Source organism: Danio aesculapii, chromosome 19 (genome assembly GCF_903798145.1).
Source record: "Danio aesculapii chromosome 19, fDanAes4.1, whole genome shotgun sequence".
Lineage (NCBI taxonomy): Eukaryota > Metazoa > Chordata > Actinopteri > Cypriniformes > Danionidae > Danio > Danio aesculapii.
The window spans coordinates 48469608-48493174 of NC_079453.1; the positions used below are offsets into that span (position 1 = coordinate 48469608).

Genomic DNA, 23567 nt, shown 5'->3' on the forward strand with positions numbered 1-23567 from the left:
AAATATCTGTAAACATGAGTGTAAATGCCTTGAGTGGGAAAAAACATTAAATACCTGCAGCAAAATAAAGACTGAATTGTAAAACTGGGAGAAAATCGCCTCCAGGCTTCAGAAACACAGTTGTCTTTCCAGTTTCATCATCTCTCTTCATCCTTCAGTGCTGTCAAACTCATTTATACTCCACAATGACACTTTCAAAACACAAAGTAGACACCAAACCATTTATTACCCAATCTCCGACATCTCTTTTCACACATTATTGACAGGTACACCGGTTTCCTCTCAAAGAAATGATTACTTAGTGCACATTTTATATTATACATGCTGAAATGAACGGACCCGTGTGATGGGTATTCAAGCCCCTGTTGAGCGTATGTTTACTTAGTTTGGTCTAGAAATGTGAAATAAAAGCATTAAAAAGCTGCTGAATGTGTTAAATTAACCAGACTTCAGGTTTTGTTTTAACTACTCGGCCCTTGCAGAGCTTCAGCCATGAAGAGTTTCCCCAGATTCTGAGACGTGAACTCCTTGATGGTCTGGCAGTACGTGTTGATCTGACCTGAAAATAAGAAACACATCATGTTTTGAAAAATACAAGGCCAAAAGAGGAGATCTTGAGGGAGTTGAAGGTAAATATTTCAGCTGGCTCCTATTTTAAGAGACAGTTCACCCAAAATAAAAAAGGTCATTATTTACGAAACCTTTTACTTGTGTCAAACCTTTATGAGATTCTTTAATTCTATTGAACAACAAAAAAATTGACATTTTGAAGAATGTTGGAAACCTGTAACCATTGATTTTCATAGTATTTGCTTTGTTCAACTATGCAAGTCAATGGTAAGAAACCTTTATCAGTTTTTTTTTCTTCTCTGTAAGCTTGTAAACTTGTATCCATTGACTTTCATAGTATTTGTTTTATTCTACTGTGAAAGTCAAGGGTTTTCAGCATTCCACAAAATATCTTCTTTTGTATTTACTGCAAGTGAAGAAACTCTTAATGACTTTCTTCTCTTAAACACAAAAGAAGACATTATGAAGAATGTTGGAAACCTGTAACCATTGACTTTCATAGTATTTATTTTGTTCTACTATGCAAGTAAATGGTTTCCAGCTTTCTTCAAAATAACATCTTTTGTGTTTCAGTGAAGGAAGAAACTCTTTATGAGTTTCTTCTCTTAAAGACAAAAGAAGATATTTTGAAGAATGTTGGAAACCTGTAACCATTGACTTCCATAGTATTTGTTTTTCCTACTAGGGAAGTCAATGGTTTCCAGCTATCTTCAAAATATCTTCTTCTGTGTTTAAAGCACAAAAGAAGATATTTTGAAGAATGTTGGAAACCTGTAATCATTGACTTTTTTAGTATTTGTTTTCCCACAATGGAAGTCAGTGGTTATCGGTTTACAGCTTTCTTCAAAATATCTTTTTTTTGTATTTAAGAAACTTTAATTTTCTTTCTTTTCTTAAACACAAAAGAAGATATTTTGAAGAATGTTGGAAACCTGTAACCATTGACTTTCAAAGTATTGGTTTTTCCCTCTATGCAAGTCAATGGTTTCCAGCTTTCTTTAAAATATCTTCTTTTGTGTTTTTCCTTATGAGTTTCTTTCTTCTCTTAAACACAAAGGAAGATATTTTGAAGAATGTTGGAAACCTGTAACCATTGACTTTCATAGTATTTGTTTTTTCTACTATTGAAGTCAGTGGTTCCCAGCTTTCTTAAAAATATCTTCTTTTGTGTTCAACAAAAGAAAGAAAACAAATAAAGGTTTGGAACCACTCAATGGTTAGTAAATAATGAGTAAATGTTCATTTTTGGATGAACTATCCCTTTAGGTTTGGATACACTTTAAATGCATAGTTCACTTAAAATGGTTAATTTTCATATTTAATTACCTTCTACATGCAAACCTCTATGAGTAATTTATACTGCTGAACACAAAATATAGTATAACTTATGTTAATAGATAGATTATAACTTATGTCATGTTATATGTATATATATATTATTTTCGTGTTATTTCATTAGGAAGAAACTTAAACAGGGGTGCATTTCCCAAAACCATCGTTAACCAACTAAGGTCGCAAGTTCCGTCGTTACAAACATAGTTTGTTGATTTGCCGTTTCCCAAATCCATCGTTCCAACGTACATTCGCAAACTGCGTCTCAAACTTGTGCACTTGCAACTATCGCTCTAAAGCTGTATTTAGAAACAAAGTTCCTGGCTGTGTTCTATTCCCACTTATGCCCCCTATGCCCTATTCATTTAGAACATTCCAACATTTAAACCTGGAATGATTAAAAATAAAAAGCATTAAGGTCATCACTCTTAGGTGTAATTTGCTGTCAAAGTATTTTTACAGTTCAGTTTTAGCGATCTTCAGGTTTACAATTGTGCTCCCTTCGCAGTGCACTTTGAAAACAATGATATCATTTTGAACACAGCCTCATGGCGAACGCTATAGGTGTTATGAAGCGGACAGGAGACAGAGGTAAGGAAACGTTAGGGTGTTTATTAAATGACAACAAGGAGCACATGAAGGATAGCCAGGAGGATCAGGAATGATGTTGGGGTCTTTTCCTCCGTGGCTGGGTAACAGGAATACACGAGGATGGACAGCACACACCAGATACAGCTGACAGAGGATGACACAGACTTGGAAGGACTGGAAGACAGGACGATTCGGGAGGACCAGGAAGACTAGGAGGAATACAAAGAGAACAGGTAAGTAAATCGTTTGTTTTAGCTGAGGATGACTACGCTGAGTGGTCGCTCAGTTGTCCGCTTTCGTCGAGACGAGCCCGGACAATGAGCGACTGGAGTGCTGTGCTTTTATCTGGTGCTCGTGAATGTGATGCAGCTGTGTGCTCATTAGAAGTCAGGTGATGGTGATCTTCGTGAGTGGGGATCGTGAGAGCCTGACCAATCCGTGACAGTACCCCCCTCCCCAGGGCCCGCTCCTGAGGGCCGACACCTCCGACGCCGTGGTGGTCTCCCTCTGCCTCTAGGCGCTGGGAACTCAGGGTGGCTCTCATGAAACTCCACCATGAGACTAGGATCGAGAATATCAGCTCTGGGAACCCATGTCCTTTCTTCGGGGCCGTACCCTTCCCAGTCCACCAGGTACTCCAACTGGCCACCACGACGTCGGGAACGCAAGATCTCCTTCACTGCGTAGACGGCTCCTTCTTCTAGGAGCAGTGGAGGAGGGGGTTCCTCTTCGTGGTCAGGCTCTGTGGAGGGAAGAACAGGATCGTGATAGGGTTTCAGGAGTGATACGTGGAATGTAGGGTGAATACGGTAGTGAGAGGGTAATTGTAGTTTGTAGGTGACGGGGTAACCTGTTCCACGATGGTGAAGGGACCAACAAATCGGGGACTTAACTTGCGAGAGGGCAGTCGCATGCGTATGTCCCGGGTGGATAGCCACACCTTTTGTCCGGGTGTGTATCTGGGTTCTTCAGACCTTCTTCTATCGGCGGTTACCTTGCTTCGACGGACTGCCCTCTGCAGATGTTGATGAGCCTCGTCCCAGACTCTCTCGCTCTCCCGGAACCAGTGATCCACTGCGGGGACATCAGATGGTTCGCCATCCCAGGGAAAGAGCGGTGGTTGGAAGCCCAGGACGCACTGGAATGGCGTGAGTCCGGTGGAGGGTTGCCGCAGTGAATTTTGGGCATATTCTGCCCAGCCCAAATACTGGCTCCAGGAGCTCTGGTGACCACTGCAGAAGGTCCTCAGGAACCGTCCCACCTCCTGAATCTTCCTCTCTGTCTGCCCGTTGGTTTGGGGATGATATCCAGAAGAGAGGCTGACGGCCACACCTAGGAGCTTGAAGAAGGCTTTCCATAGACGTGAGATGAACTGTGGACCTCTGTCCGACACAATATCTTCTGGAATACCAAATGACCTGAAGACTTGATTAAGATATTGTCGGCTGTTTCAAAGGCTGTGGGAAGACCTTTCAGAGGGATTAGTTTGACAAACTTTGAGAATCTATCTACGATGACTAGAATACAGGTATTACCTTCTGACGAAGGGAGGTCAGTGATAAAGTCCACTCCTAGGTGTGACCAGGGACGGTTCGGAATCGGCAAGGGATGGAGCTTTCCAGCGGGTAGATGACGTGGGCTCTTGGATTGGGCACAGTCCTTACAGCCCTGAACATATTGCCTCACATCCCTTGCCATGTTTGGCCACCAGAATCGTTGGGATACTAGCGAGAGAGTATTGTTGATCCCTGGATGTCCAGTGCCTAGCGAGGTATGTAAGGAGTGGATCAGATCTACCCGGTGTTCAGGTGGTATGAACTGCCGATGAGGAGGGCATCCCGGCGGAGCAGGGGCTTCCGGAGTGGCAACGACTGGAGGAGCGTTCCAGGTGATCGGACAAATGGAGATGTGTTCGGGAAGAATCTTCGTTGGGAGTTCTTCATGATCGTGATGCTCGTGTAAACGAGAGAGAGCGTCTGCTCTTAGATTCTTGGGTCCTGGACGATAGGAATGGAGAAATCAAAACGTGAGAAGAAAAGTGACCATCTGGCTTGACGTGGACATAGTCTCTTGGCCTCTTTGATATATTGGAGGTTTTTGTGATCTGTGATCACCTGGAACGGATGTTTGGCTCCCTCCAACCAGTGACGCCACTCCTCCAAGGCTAGCTTGATTGCTAGAAGCTCCCTGTCTCCTATGCTGTAATTCTGCTCCGCCGGGCTCAACTTCCGAGAGAAATAGGCACAGGGATGCAGTCGGGGCGGTGTATCATGATGTTGGGATAATACTGCCCCGACGCCGGTGGTGGATGCGTCCACTTCCACCACGAAAGGAAGATTTGGGTCAGGATGAGTCAGGAGTGGGGCCCTTGTGAACTCCTTCTTAAGAAGGCGGAAGGCTGCGGCTGCTTCTTTGGTCCACTCCAGTCCTTTGGGTTTACCCTTGAGGAGATTAGTGAGAGGTGATGTAATCCTGCTGTAGTCCTTGATAAACCGTCTATAAAAGTTAGCAAACCCAAGAAACCTCTGGAGCTCCTTAATGGAAGTGGGTTCTGACCAGGATAGAACAGCCTCAATTTTCTTCCCATCCATACGTATACCGGTTTGGTCAATGATGTATCCTAAGAAATGAATCGACTTCTGGTGGAATGAGCATTTCTCCGCTTTGAGGTAGAGGTGATGTTCTCTCAATGTGTGTAGGACCTCCGCAACGTGTTGGCGATGTTCGGCCTCACTCCGGGAGTAAATGAGGATGTCATCTATGTACACTATTACAAAGTGGTGAAGAAACTCCCGGAGGACTTCATGAATGAAGTTTTGGAATACGGAGGGGGCGTTGACCAGACCGTAAGGCATGACCTCATATTCATAGTGGCCAGTAGGGGTCACGAATGCTGTCTTCCATTGGTCCCCCTCACGTATTCTTATCAGATTATACGCGCTGCGGAGGTCCAATTTAGTGAAGACTTTAGCTTCTCGGAGCTGTTCCAAAGCGGCTGGTACCAGAGGAAGGGGATATCGGTATTTTACTGTACCGTTATTTAGGACCCTGTAGTCGATGCATGGACGCAGCCCTCCGTCCTTCTTGGCCACAAAGAAGAAGCTTGAGGCGGCTGGTGATTTTGAGTGACGTATGTACCCCTGACTCAGAGCCTCCCTTATGTAATCTTCCATTGCCTGATTCTCTGGAAGCGAGAGCGGGTAGATCCTACCTCTTGGCAACTGGGCATCTGGAACTAGGTCGATCGCGCAGTCCCATGGCCGATGCGGCGGTAGCTGGGAAGCTCTCTTGGGGCAGAAGACATCATGAAAGGAGCTGTACTCCTTAGGAATGTGGATAGACTGCTTCTCAGGAGGACTCTCGACCGATGTTGTAAACAAAGAAATGGGGTTCCGACCTTGAAGAGGGAGATTTGGAAAACAGGTAGGTGTACATCCAGATCCCCATTTCTTTATCTCTCCTGTGCCCCAAGAGATGATGGGATCGTGCTTCACCAGCCACGGGCGCCCTAGAATGATGTCCATATTTGCACCCTCCAGAACCAGAAATTGAATCCTCTCTTGATGTAACAACCCCACTTGAAGAAGGATGTCTTCGCATTGTCGATGGATACGGGTCGAAGATCGAGTGCACTGGGTTATCGGTTGTATCTGGTATATATGCGAGGACGCCTCAGTACGTAGGTGGAGTTGACGACAGAGGGATTGGGAGATGAAGTTCCCTGCTGACCCGGAGTCGATGAGGGCTGTGACAAGGAGAGAAATAGAGGCAGTAGTTATTTGTACGGTGGTAGTAAGTGGTTTACATTGTTCAATATTCGTACTGAATACACTCACTGAAGTCCGAATGGGACGAAGGGGACACTCCATACGGGTGTGTCCACTGACACCGCAGTATAGACACAGACCCCGGGTCAGCCTCCTCTGTCGTTCCGCTGATGTCAGTCTTCCAGACTCTATTATCATGGGTTCTGGTTCTGGAGAGGCTGTTGACTCAGGCGATTGGAGGAGTGCAGACGAGGGGGTGATGGTGTCCTGTTGATAGAAACGGAGACGATCGGAACATCGGAGAGAATGTTGGATGAATCTCTCCAGACCCATAGTATCATCTAATGTGGCCAGCTGGATTCGGAGAGTGGGTTCCAAGCCGAGCCGGTACGTGGTCAACAACGATCTCTCATTCCATCCACTTGCAGCTGCTAGAGTGCGAAACCGGAGAGCATATTCCTGTGTAGATAGAGTACCTTGCTTTAGATGATACAGCTGCTCTCCAGCGGCTACTTCCCCATCAGAACGTCCAAACACCTCTTTGAAATACTCCGTGAAGGTAGTGATGGAATTCATGACCGGCCCGGCTTGGTTCCAGATCGTCTCAGCCCATTTAAGTGCAGGTCCAGAGAGTAGTGATATGATGTAGGCGATCTTTGACTTATCTGTGGGATATAGAGAAGGTTGCATTTCGAATATGAGGGAACATTGTAACAGAAAACCATTGCACTCCCCCGCTCCGCCTGAGTAGGGCGCTGGTCGGGCCATGGGACTGGAAGGAAGGGCCGAAGAAGAAACTGTGGAGGCGGAAGTGCTCGGTGCTGGTGGTGCGTTGGAAAGTGGAGCTGGTGGCTGTAGAATCCGCTTCAACTGGTCCACCAGCTCTTGAAAGTGATCGGGGGTGCTCATGTTGTCGTCGTTATAGGTCCGGGCTTCTGTTATGAAGCGGACAGGAGACAGAGGTAAGGAAACGTTAGGGTGTTTATTAAATGACAACAAGGAGCACATGAAGGATAGCCAGGAGGATCAGGAATGATGTTGGGGTCTTTTCCTCCGTGGCTGGGTAACAGGAATACACGAGGATGGACAGCACACACCAGATACAGCTGACAGAGGATGACACAGACTTGGAAGGACTGGAAGACAGGACGATTCGGGAGGACCAGGAAGACTAGGAGGAATACAAAGAGAACAGGTAAGTAAATCGTTTGTTTTAGCTGAGGATGACTACGCTGAGTGGTCGCTCAGTTGTCCGCTTTCGTCGAGACGAGCCCGGACAATGAGCGACTGGAGTGCTGTGCTTTTATCTGGTGCTCGTGAATGTGATGCAGCTGTGTGCTCATTAGAAGTCAGGTGATGGTGATCTTCGTGAGTGGGGATCGTGAGAGCCTGACCAATCCGTGACAATAGGTGACCTTTTATTGAAAAGCGGAATTTATATTACGTCTCCAAAGCTTGTGAAAACAAAAAAACACAGCATACGCTAATGCTTTTCATTTATAGTGGGTTATTTACTAAGTATCTGTACTGTATATGACAGGGGCCTGTTGGTTAGAACTTTCTGCTGTGGTTTGCATGTGTCAAATGGTAAAAGTAGACTTTTCAAAAAATAAATAAATAAATAAACAATATCCCACTTATTAATAATAATAATAATAATAATAATAATAATAATAATAATAATAATAATAATAATAATAATAATAATAATAACAATAATAAAAAATAATAATATAAATATTAATCATCATCATCATTAATATTATTGATAATATTGATATTAACACTTAAGTATGATTGTTTTCATTTCCTGATAAATAATAAATATAAAATTTCATTTCTTAATAAATAGCCTCATTATTTATTGATTTATATGGTTTATAAATCAGATTAGAATGCGAGTTGGCTTTTGTAAGTGATTTTATGTTTTGGAATAGAATATGTAATATTCTCAATACTATTAGTAAAGGAAACATTGGTCTTTTATGTGTCATTTACATATATTTAAATTAATATGGAAAGCGAGTACAGTTCTATACTCTAGAGTCCAACGGTCTGGAATATGAGCTGATGTGACAGACGGATCGTCCTGCTCTCAGACAGAAGCTCATCTATAATCTACTGCCTCAGGAACAAGTTAGAAACAATCGCTTTAAATCCATCTCTGGCAAAGCCTCTGTAATGTTCCTCATAAATTACACTTCCTCCCTCCATCTCCACAGGACAGAGAGAAGAGCAAACCCCTTCGCATTAAAATCATATCACTTCACATCAAAACCAGATCAAACACTCATACCAGACAAACGGCTTCACATCCAAACCAAATCAAGCCAGATCAAAAGCTCTATTTTAATGATCTAGGCGCAAAGTCTAAAGTGCAGGGCGCAAAACATTAAGGGCAATTCCGAATCTACTTTGGCTAATTTAAGAACAGAAACATACAGCTTGCGCTACTGCGCATGGTCTAACAGGGTTGTGCTTATTCTCTTAATGAGTTATGGGTGTGTTTTGAGCATAACATGCATTAAACCAATCAGAGTCTCATTTCACATTCCCTTTAAGTGCATTTGCTATTTACATGGCGACTTTGTAAGTGGAAAAACTGAACGCTTCACTAGCGAGAAAACAGTTAAACAGAGCATCTACAGTGCAAGGATAAAGAACAAGCCTCCTCCATTTGGCCACTTTACCTTACTTTTACTCTTTACTCCATTACTTTTGTGGAGTAAGGAAACGGTGGAAACTCATTCGACTGAAAACATCCATTAGCCTACATATTTAATTTCATTTGTTAAGCTCAAAGGTTTGTTTCAAAACTATTTCTAAATTCAGTTCTAATTTCCAGCAAACGAATAAATTAACAATAATAATTAAGTGTGGTCAAAAAACTGAGTTATATCCAAACACTTCTTATGCCCCATATGGTGATGCAGACGTCTCCAAAACCCCACAGGTAGACAATTCTAAACTTGTTTTAATAAAACAAATATAAATATGCATATAATAAATAATAATCTCTACAGATCCAATAAATATAGTCTCTATATCCAAACCAGATCCAAAAAGATCAAACCTTTTTCTTCACATTCAAACCCGACCAAACTTATTCACATCCAAACCAGATCTCACTTATTCACATCTAACCAGATCCAACTAGACCAAACCTCTTAACATCCAAACCAGTTCAATCCCAATCACATCCAAACCAAACCTCTTTACATCCAAACCAGACCAAAACTCTTCACATCCAAACCAGATCAAATATATTCACATCCAAACCAAATTAAAATTATTTACATTCAAACCAGACCAAACATCTTCAGATCCAAACCAGACCAAACTGCTTAGCATCCAAACCATATCAAACCAGACCAAACTTCTTCACACACAAACCAGACCAAACCTATTCACATCCAAACCAGATCAAAAAAGATCAAACCGCTTCACATCCAAAGCAGACCAAATCGCACCAAACACGTCTTGTGCCTTATTGCGCCAGGTGTATGATAGGGCTCCAAGTCTCTACAGATCCAAACCAGATCCAAAAAGGTTTAAACCTTTTTCTTCACATTCAAACCGGACCAAACCTATTTACACCAGATCAAAAAAGATCATACCTCTTAACATCTCAACCAGATCGCACTTATTCCCATCCAAACCAGATCAAATCAGACCAAACCTATTCACAATAAAACTAGATCAAACCTATTCACATCCAAAGCAGATCAAAAAAGTTCAAACCGCTTCACATCCAAAGCAGACCAAACCAAACCTCTTTACATTCAAACCAGATTGAACCGGATCAAACCTCTTAACATCAAAACCAGACCATACCAAACCTCTTAACATCCAAACCTGATTGAACCAGATCAAAGCTCTTAACATCTAAACCAGACCAAAACAAACCTCTTCACATCCGAACCAGATCACACCTATTCACATTGAAACAAGATCTGATCTCTTCACATCTAAACCAGATCAAAACCAGACCAAACCAGAAATACAAACCAGTTCAAAACAGACTAAATCAGAAAAAAGATTTTCACACCCAAACCAAAACTGAAACCTGACCAAACCTCTTCACATCAATACCAGATCAAATCGAACCAATTAACATTCAAACCAGTTCCTCAACCCTGAAGCATATCAAAAATTCATAATCCAGTTCCTCAAAAGTGTGAAAATATATATTTTTTCAAAACTTTAACAATTTATTGAACCTTTAGACAAAATATAAGAAAAGGAGGATGGTTTATAAATCACCAAAAGAGAAGCTTTGAAGAAAAGTTTCCTTGTGGGGTAGAAGCTCTTATACTGTATGATGGTATATTGTTATATGACAGTATATAATAGATGTTATATGATAGTATATGATAGTATATTATATAAATTTTATGACAGTATATGATATGCCCAGTATATATGCATGTATGGTGAATGAATGACTGTGCTTGTAAAGATGACGTACTGGCGATGAGCAGCGTGTCCATGCGTGGTGGTGGCTGCGGAGGCTTGAACATCTTGGACAGGTCTTCTTCTGGCAGAGGCGGCTCTCCTCGGCTCTGTCTCTGTGTGTTCTCCTGTTGACGTCTCTGGACATACTGGAGAAGAAGAAGAAGAGCATAACGTTACTCTGGGTTATTAACCAGTATACACATATTCATAACAAACTCATTTAACACTGCCTTAAGTCATGCTGCAAACATCCTAGCAATGTAAGAAAACATTCTGTACATACATAATGCTACAAAGATGCTAACTATGTCTAAATTCATGATGGTAACCATGCTAAAACATGCTAATAGTGTTCTAGAAGCATTCTAGCAATATGCTAAAACATGCCGTGCTAAATCATGCTACAAACATGATTTTGAGTATTGTTGTTTAGAAACATGTTAAATCTGTGCTAGATGCATTAACAGTGGGATAAAACATGTCAACAATGTGATAAATCATGTTCAAACATGCTAACTGTGTGGTAAATCAAACCATAAAATTCCAACAGTGTGGTCAACCCTGTTAGAAACATGCTAACGATGTTAAACATGTTATCAGTGAACAAAGCATGCTACAAACATGAACGTGTGCAAAGTCATGCTAACCTGCCAAGAGTGTGTAAATCAAAAGTCTGCTCTAAGCATGCTAGCAGTGTAAAAATCATGCTAAAACCTGCTAACAATGTAAGAAAACATGTTAGAAGCATGCAAGCAATGTGCTGAAACATGCTGTGCTACATCATGCTACAAACATGCTAACAGTGTCTGATAAAAGATTGGTTACCATGCCTAAAAATGCTAATAGTGACCTAGAAGCATTCTAACGTGTTTAAACATGCTGTACTAAATCATGCAACAAACATGATAGTATTGTTGCTCTACAAACATGCTAAACATGCTAGATGCATACCAAATGTTAACAGTGTGCTAAAACATGTTAGCATTTTGATAAATTATGTTAAAACATGTAAACAGTGTGGTAAATCAAACCATAAAAAGATAACAGTGTGGTAAATCATGTAAGGAACATGCTAACCATGTTAAACATGCTATAAGTGAGCTAAATCATGCTATAAACATTCAGCATTGTGCTAAAACATGCTAGCACTGTATTAAATCAAGCCTAAAAAAGTTAAACTTGCTACCAGTGAACACAAGCATGCTACAAATCCAACAGTGCTAGAAACTTGACAGCAATGTTAAATCAAGCCAGTAAAATGTAAATATGCTATTAGTGTAGCAAATCATGCTAAAAACATGCAAACAATGTTAAACATGCTATAAATTAGCTAAATCATGATATAAACATTCAACATTGTGCTAAAACATGCTGGCAGTGTGTTAAATCAAGCCTAAAAAATGTTAAACATGCTATCAGTGAACATAAGCATGCTACAAACATCCAACAGAGCGCTAGAAACATACCAGTAGTGTTAAATCAAGCCAAAAAAATGCTAAGAGTGTGCTGTAAATATGCTATTTGTGTTGCAAATAATGCTATAAACATGCAAATGATGTTAACCATGCTATAAGTGAGCTAAATCATGCTATAAACATTCAACATTGTGCTAAAACATGCTAGCAGTGTGTTAAATCAAGCCTAAAAATGTTAAACATGCTATCAGTGAACATAAGAATGCTACAAACATCCAACAGAGCGCTAGAAACATTCCAGCAGTGTTAAATCAAGCTAAAAAATGCTAAGTGTGCTGTAATTATGCTATTAGTGTAGCAAAACATGCTAAAACATGCAAGCAATGTTAAACATGCTATAAAACGAGCTAAATCATACTATAAACATTCAACATTGTGCTAAAACATGCAAGTAGTGGGTTAAATCAAGCCTAAAAAATGTTAAACATGCTATCAGTGAACACAAGCATGCTACAAACATCCAACAGAGTGCTAGAAACATTCCAGCAGTGTTAAATCAAGCCAAAAAATACTAACAGTGTGCTGTAAATATGCTATTAGTGTAACAAATCATGCAAAAACATGCAAACAATGTTAACCATGCAATAAAATGAGCTAAATCATGCTATAAACATTTAACAGAGTGCTAGAAACATTCCAGCAGTGTTAAATCAAGCCAAAAAATGCTAACAGTGTGCTGTAATTATGCTATTAGTGTAGCAAAACATGCTAAAACATGCAAGCAATGTTAAACATGCTATAAAATGAGCTAAATCATACTATAAACATTCAACATTGTGCTAAAACATGCAAGCAATGTTAAACATGCTATAAAATGAGCTAAATCATACTATAAACATTCAACCTTGTGCTAAAACATGCTAGCAGTGTGTTAAATCAAGCCTGAAAAATTTAATTTTAACAGGAAAAGTGTGGTAAATCATGTCGGAAACATGGTAAAATATCTCAAATTCAAAGTCTGTCTTCATAAATGTTTTCTTAATGTAGTTATTAGGCATACTGAATTTATTTGCAGGCAAAGTCACAAATTTGTTCAGTAAACCATTGTTTAATTTAAAAAGTAGTGTTTGTTTGTTTGTTTGTTTGTTTGTTTGTTTGTTTGTTTGTTTGTTTGTTTGTTTGTTTGTTTAACAAAAACTGACCAAACCAAACCGAAGTTCATGCCAAATTGTCATTTCTGTCATTACACCTTTACCAAACATTATTTGTGTGTATATCAGAAAGAACTCTAATAACCAGAAATAATTATTAATAAATCTGTATACTTCATGAAGCGGGAAACTTTGCCCATTGTGCCTCATCCGAACGCAATCAATCAGATTTACAGCATCAGGAATTAGATGTGATTAAAGTAACGAGTAAATAAAGAGAGAACAGCTGCAGCTGCGGTTACAGTATCAGAGGAATCTGCGAGGTCACATGTTCTTCCATCAATCATGCAGTCCATCAAGGCCTTCAGCCGCTCTGTCCCATACAGACCTTGATGCACAGCCACTCAATAAATCTCCTTTAACTTCACTGACTTTATGGAGTCATTCTGAGCGATGCCCGTGATTGCCTCAGCCGGCTGCGTGGCACAAAAATCCCAGACACTCTCACATGAATAGGAAGATTTGCAGCCTTATATTTGAAAATGAACCGAGACTCTTGAACTTGCTTGAACCCCATAAAGACACATCCAGGCAGTGCTGGGTAGAAACGGCTTATAAGTTATCTATATTCAATTATTTGATTGCAAACATGTGATAATGATCATATGAATACAGTGATCATAATCAGATCACAGTAATTTACTAAGGATTACACAATTACATTGCATTACATGATTGCATTAATCTCCCTAAATATTATTTATATATATTTTTTATTTATGTATACATTTTTATGACACATTACAAAACAGATAAAAGACTTAAAATAATAGATGAATTGATAAATGTATATAATCAATAAAAAATACAATAAAAACATCTAGGGGCGACGCAGTGGCGCAGTAGGTAGTGCAGTCGCCTCACAGCAAGAAGGTCGCTGGTTTGAGCCTCGGCTCAGTTGGCGTTTCTGTGTGGAGTTTGCATGTTCTCCCTGCGTGGGTTTCCTCCAGGTGTTCCGGTTTCCCCCACAGTCCAAAGACATGCGGTACAGGTGAATTGGGTAGACTAAATTGTCCGTAGTGTATGAGTGTATGTGTGAATGAGTGTGTGTGGATGTTTCCCAGGGATGGGTTGCGGCTGGAAGGGCATCTGCAGCGTAAAAACATGCTGGATAAGTTGGTGGTTCATTCCACTGTGGCGACCCCTGATTAATAAAGGGACTAAGCCTAATTGAAAATGAATGAATGAATGAAAAACATCTAGTACAATTCTACATACTGCAAATACAGATTTACATGCCTTTTATGTGAATTAAAATGAATAATTATTTATGTTAATTATATATTTATGGTTCTTTTTTCTCAAAAAGTGGACCTTTTTGCAGTTATTCGCCTCATTTTCTATTTAACTATGAAGTGAAGTATTTATAGTTTAAATATTGCATTTTAGTGTCATTTTTTTCTGGATTAGCCTGTCGGGTGGTCATCATAATCATACTTTTTGATGTCCCAAAAACATTTCCTAAAGTTTTAGAATAAAGGAATATGAAAAAATCTTGTATATATGTATTTTTTAAACAAATTCATCACATTATATATCAGTTTTAAATTAAAAACTGTCTATTAAAGGTGCTATATGAAAGTTTTTGACTCTTCTGAAACATAAAAATACCATATGTTTGTAGATATTTCAGAAACATGCCAAGTGAACATTCTTGTTTATCTGAAAAACAATGCTGAAGTCCGATATTCTGCTTTGAAAATGTGTTTTCTGTGCTGGAACATCTGTCTTTGTTTTGGTCATTGAACCCACCCAATGCCAGTTTAGCCAATTATATTTCAGCACCCCGGGTTGCCTTGCTGAAGAACAGCGTATTTCATTCATTCATTCAGAAAGGCTGTGAAAGCATGCGTCCGTGGCCGAAATGTGACATCCGGTGGACAGTAGCAGACTACGAAATGAGATTCAGTTTCACATGAGGCTATTAATTAGCAAATAATATAAATATTACGAGCGTACACATCAGGTTTAATGTTTTTGAACGGAGATTGGCAGAAAGAAAGAAAGAAAGAAAGAAAGAAAGAAAGAAAGAAAGACACACACACAGATGGATTCACATAACAGACACCTAGTCTTTGCTTATCCCCAATGACGATTGGGTTTAGGGGTGGGGTTGGGTGCCACGCCTCTTTTTAAAAATCATACAATTTTGTACGACTGAACTCGTATGAATTAGCCACTATACTGACAAAATGTAAAATAGTTAAGTTTTCTTTTGAGATCAGACTGGAGGATCAGCACATAGGCACGTACAAGAGATGTCTACCTGCAAAAGACATTGTTCAGTCTGAAATGTGTGAGTAAGTGAGTAAGTGAGTAAGTGAGTGAGTGAGTGAGTGAGTGAGTGAGTGAGTGAGTGAGTGAGTGAGTGAGTGAGTGAGTGAGTGAGTGAGTGAGTGAGTTGGGGTAGTGTGTGTGGGGATGCTTTCTGTCTGATGAATAATTATAGCCTGGATACCCATTCATTTCCTATGGCGGTCACTTTTGACCGGGAACACCACAGGTGTAACACGGTTGATTAAAACACTCAAAATTCAATGAAAGAGGTGATCATCACTTTTATATGTTCAAATGCATAGTGTGGAGGATATCATAAGGTCTTGAGTCAATCAGATGTAAAACACAATATTTATGAGTGATTTAAGTTGTAAATCGGTCAGATTTGACCCGAACACGACAGGAAGGCTAAGTCGCCTATTGTCATTTATTTGACAAATCACAAACTGGCAGAGCATATTCAACTTTCCTCAGTCAGAATTTGGCCACTTAAATAATAATTATTAAACATGATAATAATAATGTAGAGTTCGTGGATAACAACAATAGCCTAATTAGCATTAAAATTAACTTTTTTATGCTTCAAAATTAACTTTTCGGTGCTTCATCATTTTATTGCTCTTTTCTTTTTCAAGAATAAGGTCCAAGATTGAGAATTAAAGTTACTTGTAAAATGTTTTCTCTGTATAACAATACAGTAGATCAGCAGTGAAAGATGACTTCACTCACGTCAGATTCTTCATGGTCTTAAAGCCTTCTTCAATGAGTTATTTTCACAATTTATGATGGCATAGCAGTCAAAATAGAACAAATGAGCTCATGTATGTGACCAATTCTGGACATTTGTCAGTGTGGAGGGTGGGAGGGTGGGTCCTCTGAACCACACAAACCCCCCTGGCTACGGCCCTGTGTATATATATATAGGTTGGGTTAGGTTAAAAGTAATTTAAAGGTAATTCAAAAGCAGCCACAATACATTACCTAAAATGATTATTCTAATATTGTGTTATTTACTAAGATTTTAATCATGTAATATGTTGTAAAACATGCATCATCTTTCTTTTTTCCTAGATAGATAGATAGATAGATAGATAGATAGATAGATAGATAGATAGATAGATAGATAGATAGATAGATAGATAGATAGACAGACAGAGAGACAGACAGACAGACAGACAGACAGACAGACAGACAGACAGATAGACAGATAGACAGACAGACAGACAGACAGATAGATAGATAGATAGATAGATAGATAGATAGATAGATAGATAGATAGATAGATAGATAGATAGATAAACGAAGAGCAGATTTTTCAACATATTTCTAAACATAATAGTTTTAATAACTCATCTCTAATAACTGATTTATTTTCTCTTTGCCATGATGACAGTAAATAATATTTGACTAGATATTCTTCAAGACACTTCTATACAGCTTAAAGTGACATTTAAAGTCCTAACTAGGTTAATTAGGTTAACTAGGTAGGTTAGGGTAATTAGGCAAGTTATTGTATAACGATGGTTTGTTCTGTAGACTATCGAAAAAAAATATATAGCTTAAAGGGGCTGATAATTTTTACCTTAAAATGGTTTTTAAAAAATTAAAGACTGTATTTGTATTTAAGCTAAATAAAACAAATAAGACTTTCACCAGAAGAAAAAATATTATCAGACATACTGTGAAAATTTCCTTGCTCTGTTAAACATCATTTGGGAAATATTTAAAAATAAATAAATAAATAAATAAAAACCAAAGGAGGGCTAATAATTCTGACTTCAACTGTATATATATATATATATATATATATATATATATATATATATATATATATATATATATATATATATATATATATATATATATATATATATATATATATATATATTTATTTATTTATTTATTTATTTATTTTTTCCATCTATCAATGCTGAATTTATGATGATTGTTGAGTTGACCTTGTTTAATATATTGTTATAGTATGGTTTCGATATTTTAATGAATCATGAGACCGGGGCATTTACAAGAAACTCCAGATTAGGGACTAAGGATTAGTCATGTGAATAAAGGCTTTTTAATATTTTTTTACACATCTTTCGAGTGCCTTGGACTGATCTTTGTTGTTTATTTTAATCATGTAATTTGATGGTTTTTTCAAGTTTTTAAAAAGGTAATAAATCCAAATCATAAATCATATAAGAATTCAAGTAATTTCATTTAAATAAGAAATATAATTAATTCGATTGGGGGAAAATATATTAATGTATATTTATTTAATATTATATTTATTTGTGATTCTTTATCCTTGTTACATTTAGTTGCATTTAGTTCATTATTTATTCACTGGTCTGCTTTTAAATTGTTCTGTGGTTTGAACAATATCATTTCCTAATCTTTCATTTGACCTGCAATATGACCCAAATATTTTCAGTTTTCATAAGAATCGCCCTTTATTACACCACTCTACTGCGTATTTTAAAACAAACACTGATTTAAGAGTAAAATCTTTACTTTCCAAAAGCGCCAACAATCCTCTAAAGTGCACTCTGTGTTTTCTAAACAAAGCTACGGTATGATTACAGCCTCAGCGCTAATTCCTGGCTTTCAAGCGGTGCAGATTCATCAATTACGACTGTATTATAATTATATCTTCCCGAGTGTAACATTAAGAGCGAAACATCAAGCTCATGGGATGTTCGTTGAGCACAAGTCCCTCATTGTGATCTCTGTGGTGACAAACTGTTTTCAACCAGCAGACGTCACGCTAGCAAAGCTACCATTAACGCTAACTAGCATTTACATGCTTATGATAGCTTTCATCCAGCGGCACATCAACATATTTAAAAGTCTCAGCGTCCACAGCCTGTATCTACAATTACAGCTCTGTTTTCATTAGGGATGAACCATTAATTGCATATGTGATAATATCTTGTTATCATGAAACATAATTGTTCAACCACAAATACGGCAATGACATGACGTGACATGCAGGAGTAAAGTATCAGGTTACAGATATCCAAATTAAATTACATAATCTTAAAAATGACAAATCATAGCTCTTACCAACAGGGGAAACCACCAACAATCAAGAATGCATGATAATACGGTGTCATGGCAAACAATGTAAACAATGTCATTATAATGGGAGTCAATGGGGCAAAAGCAGCCACCAACATAATGAAAGGGAAGGAAATTTGCCTAGAGTTTTTGAAAAACTTCACAGCATTTTCCCAAAATATGTGTTAAAATAAGGTTTGCTGAAACACAGAGAAAGTTAAGACTCAAAACCACCCCAGAGTGGATGGAAACAACAGCACACAAGAGCTGAAAGAAATCACAATATTGGTCAAGAAATCACAGTAAGAAGGACCCCTGGGTAAACTCTGGCCACCCCTGTCGCCACCCAACACAATCTCACGGCAATTCGTAACTTTTTGATTTAGTGGCTAATTCGTATGAATTTGTACAATCTAATTCTTACAATTTAGTATGATTTGCTCATCACCCAATGACGGTTGGGGTTAGGGGTGGGGTTAGGTGCCACGCAGTGGTGTAGTCCTAAAAAAATAGGTGGTGTACTATTACCCACCCTATCCAAATTTTAAAAGGAGGCAAAGAAACGACAAGTCAATGTATCTTTGATTCATTTTATTTATATATATATTATATATTATAACACACACACACACACATACTGCACAGCTGGGGTTTGCTGACTAACTAAAAAACGAGTTCAGGAGCGGGATTCTGCCGTCGTTTTTATATCAAATTTAAAGGGGACTGAGGCGATCATTTAGTAGTGTACAGGTAATCGCAAAAGTGTTAAGGGGGCTGAATGGAAATATAGGAGGGCTATGCTGTCTTATAATTTTACTTGAACATTTCAGCGAGACTTCATTCAGCTGATTTGTTGTGATCTTCGAAAAACTCAAATACTCAATACACAAAAATTAGGGAAGTCTAATCACCAAAACAAGTGAGTATACCGAGAGTATGATGTCGTAATACCCAAACAGCTCATGGAAAAAAGTAGGCATACTGAGTATACGTGCGTATAGCAAGGACTACACCACTGGTGCCACGCCTCCTTTTTAAAATCGTACATTTTCGTGAGACTGAACTCGTTGGAATTTGTACGAATTAGCCACTAAACTGACAAAACGTAAAATACTTATGTTTCCACGTGAGATCAGGCTGGGCCACCCCAATATGATTTTGCTGTTGACATTATTCATTTAAATGTACTTATGTAAATATATTTCAATAAATAAAATGCAGACACTAAATTAATGTTGGTGCCACTGACGTAGCAGATTCACTGCCCCTCCCCCTCAGCGGTGGTTCAATGCTGGTGAAAGCAAACTGACGCATGCGCGCAGAAAACCATTCCCGTGCGCCTCACTAACTCCTGTGTGAATCCCTGTTGTTTGCATGCACACAGATAATATATGCGCCGCTCATGCATCGTGAAACCGGCCCAGGGTGTCATTTAAACTAGAACCTCCACAGCCCTCCTCGATCATCGTTGACAGCACGCACACACCTTCAATAGACAGCAATGGCAATTTAATATTTACCTTAAAGGGCCATAGTTTACCTCTTTTTTATGATTAAATATTAATATTATGGTTCTTCTGAGTGTGCCAGTTTAGGTTCAGTTTAAAACACAATTCAGATTGTTTTATTATAATGTGTTAAAAAGTGTCATGTTGGGGGCGTGTCCACAGCTCGCTGATTTATGGGTGTGTTGCTTCACATGTAAATTAGTTTCGGCTTACCGCCAACGTAACAAGGGGGCGGGGCCATGAGCTCACCCGCTCTGTGTTTGCAACAGAGTCTGACAGGCAGACGGAGAAGGAGCAGGAGAGGATCAGCATTCAGTCGTACATGTACGACTCTGACACAGACCAAGCAGAGAGTACAAAATCATTTGTGTCTTTGTACAGTTTTACAGCCAACTGTGTGCTAGTTTCAAGTGCCGAGCTTGTACACAGAAACTAATAACCACGCACACTGAATTAACTTTGATTGAGGCACCGGATGCGCCGCTCGAGGCCGCGACACGGCACACCAGACACTCTCTGTGGCGCGGCAGAAACATGAAGTGTCCCGAATCGTCGCTGCACGCATTTTTGAATTCTAAACATAGGTTTCTGCAGCAGTCCGCGGCGCCCAGCCGTCGACTTGAGTGTACCCTGATAGAAACCTATGTTTAGAATTCTAATACGCATGCTAGTTAAGATCACAGGGAGCTTCTGGGATCGCGAGAAATGCAAACGGCTGAAGTATAAGGTAGACTCAATGAGAAGTACACATGTTTGCAAACCTACCTAAAGATACAACCAATAATTCCGATTAGAGCGATAATGTGGAGAATATTGATCTTGTGTTGAGCCCAATGAGCCTTGCATCTAAAAATAGAGCTAGCGTGTTCCTTTAGTGATATCGCTTCGACTCACGCTGAAAATGGCGGACGTGAATCAACAAACTGAGGATATGATGACGCGCCTGTCAATCAATATTGGTGGGTGGGGGGACCGCTCTCCTACGTAAAGTTGCGGTCAGTCTGAAAACCGCTCCAATTGGTCCACCGTTTTTAATGTTATTAAATTGAAAAAAAGCACTGGGTGTGCTTATATCACCCCAATATGACGCTCTATACACCATACATGCACATATGTCTGTCCAAACAGCTTGAAAAGTAGATTTTTTACCATAGGTGCCCTTTAAGGTACGTCAATAGGAGAAGCTGCATTAATAATATTGTGGCTCAAAAAGGAATATGGATAAATGATATTATTATGGTCTGTATAGTGAGTGTGTGTGTGTATAAAGTAATGCCTAATGTTCATTTGTTTGTTGTATTAAATAACTCATTAATCTTCATTAATTTTAGACATGGCATATACTGTAAAATAAAAGTATGTGAAAAATATACGGAAAAGTATAATATATAAGAAAAGTGTTTTGATTTGTACTTGCTGAATTATTTCAAGGAATAAATTGCAATATTTCAAGAGTAATTCATTGAATGAATTAAAACCACATTATTTCATTTACCAGAAGCAAACATATAACATCACATAACATCACACTGAAGTCATTGTTTTTTTGTGTGCCACCCCAAGATTTGGTGCGGATCTTTTGGCCATCCCTAAGAAAATTTTCCGGGGGCACCACTGTGTGTGTGAACAGACAGGTGTATTTTTCATGAGTGAATGTGTGTGTGTGTGAACAGACAGGTGTATCTGTGTGAGCATCACCTGGTGTTTCTGCTGCTGCTGTTTGCTGAGGCTGCGGCTGTAGTTGTTGTATTTGACGATGTCTTGGCTCATATCATCCACGCGGTCCATCAGCATCTGCAGACTCTTCTCCAGATGAGAGCTGAGGAGGAACGACAACATGAAGATGCCTGAATAATGAAGATGATAAATGCTGATTGCTTCTTATTTGGAGATAGTGTCTTATCTAAAGCACCCTACAGCAGTGTTTCCCAACCCTGTTCCTGGAGGCACACCAACAGTGCATATTTTGGATGTCTCCCTTTTCTGACCCATTAACTTCAGGTGTTGGAGTCTCTTCTGATGTTATGATAAGTTGATTCAGGTGTGTTTGATTAGGGAGAGGTTGAAAATGTGTACTGTTGGTGTGCCTTCAGGAACAAGGTTGGGAAACACTGTCCTACAGCATACAAAAACATGTATTTGTTTATATATTAAGAGATGAACAGAGCAAGTACATTTTTCCAGCAGTATATTTCCTATTATATTTTTCTTATTTCTTTTATTTTGGCTGAAATCTAAATGTCCAAGTTATTAGCAGTGGTGTAAAGTAACAAATTACAAATACTCAATGACTGTAATTACTAAATGACTAAGTAGTTTTGTGTACTTTTATTTTCCCTTGTGTACATTTTTAGTGCAGTATTAGTACTTTTACTCCACTACTTTCCTTCAACCTGCAGTCACTATACTTGATTTTTTCCTGTCTATGTGGATTAGAAAAATCAGTCCTGTGATTCCTGTCCAATCAAATCACACATAGAAGGTAAATCACATCATAATAAACTACCTCAAGACATTTATAATTAAAGAAAACTGTTAGGAACATTAAAAGTGTGCAAGAAGATGTCCAAAATCTTTACACGCATTGACCCAGAGATGTTTAGATGCATGTCACTGATGAGAAGATGATGGATGTTTACTGTATGATGACTGAAATGGCCTTAAACACTCAGCAGGCACAGGACGCCAACATGACGTCAGATTGATGTTGTATCCCAACGTTTTGGAGGCGTTGCATTTTGTTTGGAAATGAAAATCGCGTTGACGTCAGAACCCAACGTCAGGCCGACGTCAATGTCCAACGTCTAACCTAAAATCAACTAAATATCAACGTCTAATGATGTTACAGCCTGACGTTGCATGGACGGTACACTATGATGTCTATCAGATGTTGGATTTTGGTTGCCATACCTGACGAATAAATGTTAGTATTTGACATTGGTTTAAGATGTTAACTCGACCTTAAATTTTTGTGACTTTCCAACACAACCTAAAATCAACCAAATATCAACGTCATTTGACGTCGTTATTGAACAACAAAATAACGCTGTTCTTAGACTCTGGTTAGACATTGAATTTTGGTCACCTGACCTCACAACCTAAATCTAACCTAATATTAACGTCTTATGACGTTGTGTGCCTGCTGGGCAATACTAAATGCGCTACAGAATGTTACGTTTACACTCATCCATAAATTAGATGTAAATCATCCGCTTTTTACAGCGTAATACTCACTACTCTTGAATACTTTTGAAAGGGCTACTTTTTACTCCTACTTTGAGTAATATTTACAACAGATACTTTTACTGTACTTGCACTACATTTTTAGGCAAGTAATGATACTTTTACTCAAGTATGATTTTTCAGTACTCTTCCCACCACTGG

General features: G+C 38.9%; 1 protein-coding gene across 1 annotated transcript in view; it reads right to left on the reverse strand.

Moving 5' to 3' along the window:
- Positions 1–207: 207 nt before the first annotated feature.
- eif3hb (eukaryotic translation initiation factor 3, subunit H, b) overlaps positions 208–23567 on the reverse strand; it is a 133462-nt gene continuing 110102 nt past the window's right edge. Inside the window, exons 6-8 of the mRNA XM_056479508.1 lie at positions 21882–22002; positions 10729–10861; positions 208–559 (exon numbers count right to left, since the gene is read on the reverse strand). Coding sequence (XP_056335483.1) covers positions 462–559; positions 10729–10861; positions 21882–22002 — 352 coding nt within the window. The 3' untranslated portion in view covers positions 208–461. The remainder of the gene's footprint in view (positions 560–10728; positions 10862–21881; positions 22003–23567) is intronic.